The sequence below is a fragment of the Antrostomus carolinensis genome, unplaced genomic scaffold (assembly GCF_000700745.2).
Source record: "Antrostomus carolinensis isolate BGI_N321 unplaced genomic scaffold, ASM70074v2 scaffold9413, whole genome shotgun sequence".
Classification (NCBI taxonomy): domain Eukaryota; kingdom Metazoa; phylum Chordata; class Aves; order Caprimulgiformes; family Caprimulgidae; genus Antrostomus; species Antrostomus carolinensis.
This window is the reverse complement of record NW_010303153.1, coordinates 75,461-86,752: the sequence shown is the minus strand read 5'-3', so window position 1 is coordinate 86,752 and position 11,292 is coordinate 75,461. Positions and strand designations below refer to the sequence as shown.

At 35.9% G+C, this 11,292-nt stretch overlaps 1 protein-coding gene across 1 annotated transcript in view; it reads right to left on the bottom strand.

The window, feature by feature from the left end:
- Window positions 1-2,332: 2,332 nt before the first annotated feature.
- The window catches only part of DPH6 (diphthamine biosynthesis 6), an 80,897-nt gene continuing 71,937 nt past the window's right edge, over window positions 2,333-11,292 (bottom strand). The window contains exons 8-9 of the mRNA XM_010164003.2: window positions 3,726-3,876; window positions 2,333-2,481 (exon numbers count right to left, since the gene is read on the bottom strand). Of these exons, the coding sequence (XP_010162305.1) occupies window positions 2,333-2,481; window positions 3,726-3,876 (300 nt within the window). The remainder of the gene's footprint in view (window positions 2,482-3,725; window positions 3,877-11,292) is intronic.

Sequence of the window (11,292 nt, the reverse complement as noted above, 5' to 3'; positions counted from 1 at the left end):
CTTCTCCTACAGTGGGTAGTTCTTCATTCTCTCAGAGCATTCCTTGGCTTCCTAGGACTTGGTCAGTGTGGCACGAGCCCTTGCCGGTGAAGACTAAGGCAAAAAAGTCATTGAGCACCTCAGCCTTCTCAATGTCCCGGGTGGCCAGGTCTCCCGTTGCCTTCCAGAGAGGGCCCACATTTTCCCTAGTTTTCCAGTTCTCCCCGACATACCTGTAGAAGCTTTTTTTGTTACCCTTGACATCTCTGGCCAAATTCTATCAGGGCCTTGGCTTTCCTAACCTGAACCCTGGCCACTCGGGCAATTTCTCTGTATTCCTCCCAGGCTACCTGTCCTTCCTTCCACCCTCTGTAAGCTTCCTTTTTGAGCCCAAGTTTGTTCAGGAGCTTCTTGTCCATCCATGCAGGCCTCCTGGTGTTTTTGCCTGCATTCCTCTTTGTTGGAGAGCATTGAGTATAAGCCAGCTGAATTTCAAGCCATGCACTGTTCCAAATAATTTATAAAATATGATCAGGTGAGGCTCATCCTTACTTAGGCAGAACTGCCTAAAAAGAAATGACCCAAAAGATAATATTGGCCAAAGTACAGCTTAATTTTTTAAATGGGTTATCCAGGATCCTTAGGCTTAGAGCCACAAAAGAGAGCATCAAAACTGTCTACAGGATGTAGTTTTACATTTTCATGTAATAAAAATCCGTGTTGTTCCCTTCAAACCTGTGGAACTTTGCCATGGTACAGCTGCATTAGAGCTGTTTTATACATAAAGCCTTGTAATCTTTGTCATCTTCCAACCATTTCTAAAGAAAAGTTTAAGAAAAGAGTTTAAGAAAATAAATGTAAACAGTAATCAGTTCTTGGCTTCACATGAGAACTGCATCCACTTTACAGAACAACCACAGGTTTCATAACACCTAGTAATAAATTTCCATTTCTGAATTCTTTTGGCAGCACTTATCCTCTTTAGAGGTGATTAAATCAGTTAACCCAGCAAAGAGAAGGTTAAAAGAACTGTGTTTATTCCATTCTCACAGCACTGAAGACTGAATTGCTGTACAAATTGTAAATATGAATTCAGAAAATGCCTTGTGCATATTTGCAGATTATTAAAGTTCTCAGAAACAAATTTTTTCTTTTGCCATGACAGAACCATAATTCATTCAGTCTTCCACACCCACTTCTAAGAAGAGAAAAATGAAAGGAAATGTGAGAACTGACATTTTCTACCCAGGATCAGAAAATTACTATTTTTCTGGACTATAATACAGCTAATGCAAGTAATTTGCTGAAAGCAATAGGCTACTGTACTAGTCAGTGACACAATCTTTTTTGACAGATGCTAAGGAAAAAAATAGATAATGTTTGTACTGGTAGATTTCCATTCAAATATAAAGAGAACAAAACAAAACATTACAGAAACTTTTTGCTCCAATTTACAGATTATGCCCAGAAGATCTACACTAAATACTATTGTCTTTTACTGCAAGTTTGATCACATCCACCTTGCTGATTTCCAAGCAATCACAAACTAGCTTAAAGACCTTCTACAAAATATAACCTCTTTGCTTGAAAAAAAAAAAAAAAAAAAAAAGGGTTTTTTTTTCATCCTATATTAAATCATGAATACTCAGCTGCACATGCAAAAATAAGATTTTATAGGACAATACTTCACACAAATTCATGAACAAGAATATGAACCTACCTATAGGTACTAAAAATTATTTCCATTTTTATGAATGAAAAGAAGCCTGTATAAACATGCTTTCCTTAAAATTAGAATGAAAAAAAATTAAAAAACAAAAATGTGAACATTTTATTTCATATGTCAGTATCTTGGGAGAGGGGGACAGTAAGGAACCTGGATTTCATTATTCCCAAGATAGCAATTTCTCCTTTACATTAAGAACATAAATGAGATTTACTGCTATTGACCTAATCCTAGATGCCAGTACATGCAAAACTTTCTAGAAAACTTAATTTAAAATTATGGTAGCTACAAAAGTGCTTTAGCAAGTAGAGAGCATCCACAGCACACACGCATACTCACACACACAGTATATATTGCAAGAAAGCTATAAAGCAAGTAAGTACTGTGGAAATAGTGTTGTTACAGTGATATGAACGCTATTCTGGCTTTCTAGGGTCTTCAAAAGCCAGTCAGATTATGATGTGTTCAATAGTAAAGCCAGCAGTCTTGATAACAATGATTCCGATCAAACGCAAAATGAGAAGGCAAACCGACAACCACAACCTTTAAATTTATAAAACCAAATGACAATATAGATTCTTACTTAATACCATATTAAAAACAATATAAATAACAGCAGATAATGAATTAACTGAATAAAGCACCTTGGAGAGAAGAAAATGCTTCTCTTGCTGCCTCTTGAGCATTTTTGCCTGTTGATGGAAGGAAGCAGGCAGTGATACCTGAAAACCACTGGTAACCACTCAGGGATCTTCCTGAACTTCCAAATGTCTTAGCTATTTGAAATGAAGAACAGCACTATGATTATTATAATGAAAGATTTCATATTAATCTAGAATATATTTCAAATTGTTTTAAGTAAGAAGAACTTACACAGAAAAAAAAAAAAAATCAGTAACTGTAGCATCATCTTCAAAACGTATTTCCAGACGAAGAAAACAAAACCTTAAAAGAAATGGTGCTGGTAACAGAACTTCCCAACGTTACTTGACAAACCTTTTTCCAACACTGCCTTCAGAAAATATGCCTGCAAGTAGTATTTAGCTGAGAATTTCAGTACTTTCTATCTTCATTTACATTTTTGCTGACCTTTTACTATTTCTCTACCTGTTTTGATACAGACTTGGCAAAAGATGGGAAACTGAAAAGTTAAAATTTTTGAAAGTAGCTAAGCAACACAGGAATAGATCTTCAAATTTATATGCCAAATTTTTATGGAAGTTCATAGTTTAACCTGGTTCTGATAGGCATTTTTTAACATCCCACCAGTCACTTACCCACATTCAAGAGCCTAAATACCATTCAATATCAAACACTGTTACACTATGAAACTTAGTTTTCAGGAAAAGTTTACTAATCTTTGGGAGTAGGGTAACAGTGATGCTGTGGTACTTCAATGAGGTATCAGTCCATGAACTCAGGTTTATCTTGCATTAATCACCTTATGTTTGAGGCAGTGCTAATATCAGGCATATGATTAGTTATTACAGCTCAGCTAAGAGAGAGTAACTTCCTAGGCTGCTAAACGTGATTATGCATGTCACCCTGAGGTTCCCTGGGTGGGGACAGACTCATAGGCTATGTAAGCAAGTTGAATGGTTGTGTCTTGTACTTCATTTTAGAGTTTGCTTTCTATCTTCGATTTAAAAACAGTAGAGTATGGGTACAGGTGTGGTTAGACCTTTCAATAAAACTCAATCCCTCCACTTAAATAAATTATTAGATTACAGTAATTTAATTCAGGCAAACAGAACACATTAAGGTGTGTTTTCTGAAAGAAAGAAAGAAAAAAATGGGTTATGCTCCTTCTGTAAAATAATTTGAAATGCTTTATTACTACAGATCTATTGATTCCTATCAGAAAACCACAGAGTAGTAGGATATTTTTTTTTTTTAGACTGGTTATTAATGGTCACAAACATTCTTTTTCAGGAGTGTTCTTATAGTAATTAAGAGCGTACTCCACCGGGTCATGAAATACTCAATGTTACTTTTCTAATGAAAGTTGTTCAAGACTCACCAAAATCCAAAGAATTATGTTTCAAAGACTTCCAGAAGACTGGAATGTTTTTCTGTGGTTCATCCTCTTCTGATGAAGGGAAAATACTGTCATCGCTGCAGTTCACCTCACAAGAACAGCTATTGACCATAAATGTACCTGAAGATTCCCCCTGCTTGAGACAAACATTATAAAATAAGCAAGCCAAGCAGTATGAAATCAGTACATTTTATCATTCAAATTTTTGCTTTTAATTAAAAAAAATACAATAGCTCCATTGCTAGTTAAGCTTAAGACAGTTAATGGAAGACAAGCATTAGTATTTCAACTATTTAGATGATAAAGCCAAATAAAGGAAGATAAAAAGTTAACAAAATATGAAGCATTTGTCAATTCTTAAATATGGATTAGAAACTGCTGAATATTCTTTTTGCTTACAAATTAGTGTACTATCTATGGTATTTCCATGCAAAACGTCTGCGAAAAAGAATATTAACATTATACAGTGAAGCACTCATAAGGTCACCCTCTGCATGCCCTCATAAACAATTAGATCTCATCAAGCTGTCGAACAAAATGTGATATACTAAAAATTACTAATTTAGAATATAGATTTTTTAAAAATGTATTTTTCTTTCCTTTGGAAAATAAAACACTTTTTATTGCAACTTCAAAAGTTTTCTCTTGATATTAAGCAAACAAACAAAGAAAAAAAAAAGTGAGGAAAAAAAGGCAGAAAATTACAGTATGCATCAGAAGCCTGCAATGAGAACTCAGCATTTACACCAATGTTTGACTTCACTGGAGAGAAAAAGGGTCCAGTTAAGTTAAACCTGTGCATTAGGAAATTCTCAGGGAAGGCTAAATTACAAAAAGGTCATTACCTATGAGAGGAAACTCATCTCCACTGCCTCTAAAAGGGCTCAAGGGGAGTTTTGTAAACACTAAAGCTATGCTCTAAGAGGGGCTGATGTTCTTTCATTGGACCTCATTTTATTCATTCCTTCAAGAAAGGCATGAAAGTCAAGGAAATAATCTACTTTAAGTGAATCAATTGTACATGAGAGGTTAAAAGAAGTCAACTAAATGTAATGTAATAGCACAAAGATGAAAACTGCAATTTAGCACAAACACGACGTGCGTTCCAACATTACAATAGACAAGCATCCAACAGCACCTATACCATTTCCCACTCACTGAATTACACCTTCAACTACTGCTGTTGGTTGATATATTTTGCCATTACCCAGAGGGTTGTCTGATAGTCCCTAACCCTTCAAGTATGACTTAGAAAATAAAGGAGCAGCAACATAAATCTGTAATTGAAATAGATATTAAGCTGGATTACGCTACAAGAACCAAAAAAATTACTTTTTTTTTTTAAAGTCCTTATTTTTATTTTTTTTTATCCACAAGACATAATTTCATAGAAATATACAGACTGTGTAGTGGCCTGAAGTGCTAAATGTGCTACTATTTCCTTCTTGCAAATTGTTGTTATATTAAGTTAGTTGCTTTCACTGGCTAATTTGTAACGCCCATCATGAGACACTCAGTCGGCATTGTAGCACAGGAAAGGAGTAGTAATGTAACACACAGACATTACAGAGCTTCCAGCTCTTCATCCTAACCCCTGAGTAAGCATGTGCAGACATGGTGAGATGAATGATACCTTCACAATGCTGCATTGGGTTTTGTTTTTACATCTCCTGGATTTTAACTTCAATAGAGTATAACAATCCATCACCAGGAAAAAAGATATGTTAACTGGAAAGGAGAAAGTTCCAGCTTGGCAGTATGACAGCCACTTTGTTTCTTGCTTTTGTTAAGTTTTACATAATTACCTTTTAAGAGATCTAGAGATGCAGTTATCTTCTGTAGGTACTATTAGAGACCTGTAACTTCTCTCCATTCCCTAACCTGGAGGACTAAATTTGTATGTTCTGCAAGTGAACATGAAAAGAGCACATACACCATTTTTATGCCATCTGTGAAAATTGTTTTCAACTATGTTTCTAAACATGTTTTCTGCAAAATGTGCTTCACAAAAAAATCATGGGGATGTAGTGAGTCTCACAGACTGTATCACAACTGGTTTGGTCTAACTTACAGAACTCCCTTGTAGCTTTGTAATTTGTTAATATTACAAATATCCCAAATTGATGTCACATTAAATTTTTGTCTCATCCACAGTCACATCCTTTTTTCTTAAATATGTCAATATTTTATAAATTGTTAAGTCTATATCAATATTTCTTCACAGATATAAATAAAATTATACATCTGTGTTTACATACACACACACAAAACAGCTAGTCAAATGCAAAATCTTTGGAAATTACTAAGAAGCACTAAAATTCTACGATGCCTCTTACATACACCAAAGACCATAAAAAATAATTACAGACTACTGTATTTCAATGCCTACGATGCATCACAATGATTCATTCAAGGCTGACTCCCACAATACTCCAAAAACATAGGTAATCAATCACTTTCCGCAGCAGCACAAGTGCAGGCTACAGCAGAAGTATTAGGTGTGGAACCTGGCACCAGAAGTACAACAGGCTCAATGCCAGCCCAAGTAGAGCTGCCAGACTCTGCTCAGTAGCTATATTCAAATCTCATACAAATGCTGGTCTTCCATTCCTGTCGACGGAGAAAGTAATCTAAGAATTTAAAACTTAAAGTTATAGACTGACACAAACAGATTAACTTTTCCCAAATAATGCCCTCATCACTTTAAAAACAAAAAATCAGGCTTGCTATAATGACATTTTAATTAAATCTTACAGAACCTTTTTTATCACATAACATTTCCATGTTACTTCACAGACTCAATATATTTTCCCATTTGTTACACTGTTTCTCCCACACTCACTGTACATTGTGATACCAACCTAATTTTGGATCAGAGCCTGCATGCATGCATATGCTTAAGTATATTCACATAACTCATGTCAGTGATGCAAGTGCACTCAGAATGAAGTTAAGCAAATGCACGAGTGTTCCAAGATCCAAATTCTGCTGAAAAAGCCTTGGAGCTAGGGCTTTGACTGATATAGCTGAAATTCCATGCAGTGGTCTTTTATGAAAACAACAGATTGCCTTCTTAAAAAGCTTACATTCTCCACTACAGAAACTGGTATAAAAACCTAACACAACACAATTCCAAACCTGATAGTTCTCCCACTGAGCAGCACTGAGGATACAGTGGGGCAGAGAGCTCAGAAGTCATGAGGATCTCTTTATTCTTTGTGGTGTACCCTGATAACAGAACTCCTTGAAATAAATATAAGGAGAGAGACCACATATATCTCCTTGGTGTATTTCAAGTTCAATACACAGACACATAGGAAAGTCCTTTACTCTGAAAGACTTTCAAATAAAGTCTCTTCATTATGAAAAGAGAACAAAAAAAAAAAAATTTTTCTCAGAGAAGCTGACTGAATCTGCAATCAAATGGAGTAGGAAAGAAAATCCTTTATCTTAGTGTTTGAAATAAATCGGTGTACAAAGAAGAATTTTGCAGTATTTGTTACAAAGTTCTGAAAACATCACTATGGTCTATATTCTTATGATGCAGAAGGGAGACTAAAGGTTACCTAGGAGAAGTAGCATTCAATGATGACAAAGTGCTCAAAAAATGCCACCCACCCACAAAGCCACCAACGAAACATATTCTGCAACTTGGAATTCCTTCCTTTTCCCCCTGATATCACTCACAAAATCTAATTTGACACCTAATGTCCTAAATGGAGATTAACTAAACCAATTCAGGCCAGGAGGAACTGGACAGAAATAGGCTATGAAGTAAAATCAAATCTAAACTGCCGGATCACGCTCCTTTCGTACACAAGACATGAAAATCCCAAATCCTTTTCTAACTTTTACAAGTGTTTTTAAAATCATCTCCAAATTGACCTATGAAATAGATTTGCTGACGTTTAACAGGGGCATACCTGCTTGCACTTGTGCTCCACCCAAATAGGGCAAGATCTTTCACAAACGGGAAAACAAATAAGCTCCACAATATCAATTTAAGTAACTCTAATGCAACAGTATGCTACAGGAAAGCACAGCAGCAGCAGCAGCAGGCATGATTCCTGTATCTGTTACAGGCAAACAGGCTCCTTCCTTCTGCCAAGTGTAGAAAGAAAACTGCATGACTGCCTCTAATTCTGGACCATCCCTAACTGCAGTTTCACAACTTGTATTGTTTGATGTATGTGTGCTCCTACTCACTGGAACTTGGGGAACAAAGTATTCATTATTAAATGTGGGAAAGAGCAAATCTTAAAGCATGAATGATAGCTAATATGCTCCCTACTGTTATCAGAATTATGTTCACATCAGCATAAGCTCCAACAGCTTTAATTTCTGTTTCTAATCATTCAAAAGTCAACACAACTTAACACAGCAACAGAATAGTATAAAATGGGGAAAATAAAAATGTTTTGCAAGTTCATTGTGCTGTTAAAGTAAAAAAAAAATAGTGTTTCACAGTGGTAGTTTTTCCTAATTGAAAATATTCAAAATTAAATTTGTATTGAATACAGGGGCTGACACACTTGATTCAAAGATTCTGGACTATGCTTCAGAAATTGCCACTTCCTCAACAAAAATTATCCTACATCTTAAATGTACAAAGTGATAGCCTTATTGGCAAAGTATCGCTGAAGCTCGGTGTCTGTATTGTGTACATCACAGTAGTGACCTTGTTTTTCACAACGAAGTAAATGAAGCACTCTCGAATGTTGAGCATTAGTGTTTTATTACCATTATTATTTATTCTTAATGCTTTTATAAAATATCTACAAACAAATTACCTTAAGCCAGGTTTACCAAACTTTTAAAAACGTTTTAATAATAAAATCTTACATTTATTTATTTAGCCTTTTCTGTATCACTGGTAATGAAAGAAAAGAGGGTGTGTTAAAAAAAAAAAAAGCTTCAATTATTATGCAAAAATGCATCTTGAAGTTGCACAGCAATGTATTAAACCAGAACAGTGAGTAAAATGTTATTTTCCCCCAGGCACAAGGGCTCATTTTGCTGCCAGAAACAATCTAAAACAAATTTCTATGTAGGCTTTGTAGTTAAACATGAAGAGATTTAGCTGAAAAAAATGCATTATAGAGGAGGCAAGACAGCAGAGATCACAGTACACTAGCTGTAATTGCATAATGATTATAAAAGTGAATTCAAATAATGTAAAATTAACACCTGTGGCACATAACTAAGATAAAATTAATATACAATAAAAGTTAAAAATATGTATATCTTAGTTGAAATGATAACAAAATTGATGTCGTAATACTTATTAGAATTACACATCACTGTGCAGTCTATTAATGGTTTCTACAAAGTGCTTACGTAAGTGGCTACTTTTATACATTTTTCATAATGGAGTACTTTTTACCCAATTTTCAGTAATCCCTTGAAAGCCTGACACTAAAATTAGTTCTCCTTCTAAAGCAGTTTTTCCCTGTAGTGATTTGTTATTGTAGGATTGGCTTTCAAGTGTTGAATTACTAACTGATTTTTTTTTTTTTTTTTTAGGGCTTGTAAGCAACAAATAGTGAGAAAAAGGAGAGTACTACGGGCATATCAATCTTGAAGGCATCTATTTCTCATTACACAGTTAAACTGTGCTAACTTCGTAACAAGTTATGCCCTGAAAGACTGACTGGTTCTCTAAATTCATAATTTCTGGAAAACCTAGCTTATTTTATCGTGACATAAAATAACCTCTAGCCAAAAGATTCTAATGCTTTTCCTCATGAGACAACCACTGCAGAACACAGACTATTTTTCTTTTAACTATACAAGATACCAGTTTACATACCAAAATCCAGGGCAAGCCTCTGTAAACCTTATCCCTTTGAGAGGGCAACAGCTCTGTCTACAATGAATTTGAAATACAATTTTACTACAACACTACTTAAAACTGTGAGGCTTTAACCGAATCTAAAACATCTACATAAGAAGGGGAAAAGAGCTTCTGAACAGTTAAAAGTAAAATCTTGATTCTTATATAAAATGTTATGCATTTTAATATGATTTTTTGCCTGATTTATGTAAAGCTTTGTGTTTTTCATTTTCCCTAGCCTGTCACATTGTAGTGATGTATGGTGCATTTTAGCATCAAGTTTGCCATGAGCAATAAAGTCAGTGCCCCCAAAGAAATATTAATATATTATCACTCTTCCCTGCTGTGCCCTGCTCCCAAATTTTCCTTTATTAAGCCTATTTGGTTTTGCTTCACATAGTTAGTTGATATCCTTTTCACAGCCTCCCTCACAAATATTTAATGTTTTATTTTTGAAAGAAATCCCAAACTAGAAATTGCAGGATGAAATACAATTTACTTTCCAAGGCTATCATGGAAGAAAAACACACAGATGTTTTATCTTTTTGGAACAATAAAAATTAAAAAAGGCGGGGGAAAAAGACATGATCTATTGGAAGAAATTCAGGAAAAGCAGTCGCTCGAGAAACATTAAATGTAAAATAGCAAAACAACAACACATGTCAAACCTCACACCTAGAGGAGTGTCTAAGTTGGAGAGAAGTGGGCTGGACAGATGGACCACTTGGTTGATAAGGGATTGTCTGGATGGTCACACTCAAAGGAGTTGCGGTCAATGGCTCTACGTCCAAGCGGAGACTGGTGATGAGTGGTGACCCTCAGGGGTTGGTACTGGGACCAGCGTTGTTCAACATCTTTGTCAGAGACATGGACAGTGGGATCAAGTGCATCCTCAGCAAGTTTGCTGACGACACCAACCTGTGTGGTGCATTTAACACACTGGAGGGATGAGATGCCATCCAGAGGGACCTTGACAGGCTTGAGAGGTGGGCCTGTGATAACCTCATTAGGACAGGCTGAGGGAGTTGGGGCTGTTCAGCTTGGAGAAGAGAAGGCTGTGGTTAGACCTTACAGCAGCCTTCCAGTACCTGAAGGGTACTACAGGAAGGGTGGAGAGGGATTTTTTACAAGGGCAGGTAGTGATAGGATGAGGGGTAATGGCTACAAACTGGAAGAGGGTAGGTTTAGATATCAGGAAGATTTTTTTTTTCTGTGAGGGTGGTGAGACTCTCATCTCAGGGTGTGGATGCCCCCTCCCTGGAAGTGTTTAAGGCCAGGCTGGATGAGGCTTTGAGCAACCTGGTCTAGTGGAAGGTGTCCCTGCTTATGGCAGAGGAGTTGGAATTAAGATGATCTTTAAGGTCCCTTCCAACCTAACTAGGCTCAGTGGTCTTCAGAGTGTAGAAAGTAGGAAGACCTATGAAAAGATGACTGCAAAAAAGATGTAGCAGGAAGGCTCTCTTTTCAACAAACTGCTACCACTTACAGATGTTCAGGAGGAAAAAAAAAATCATTTTACTCACAAAATAATGAAAAATAGAAAAGCACTGACAAATACTAAGAAAAATAACTTCTGCTTTGACCTTCTTAGTTCTGTTCACACAACAGTCTGCAAAATTTAAATGACTAGAGTTCTTATTCCTGTTCTGCTGTTTCCATGAAATCATAACCTAAGAGATTGAATCCCAGTGAACTACTAATGATTCCTTTAAGACC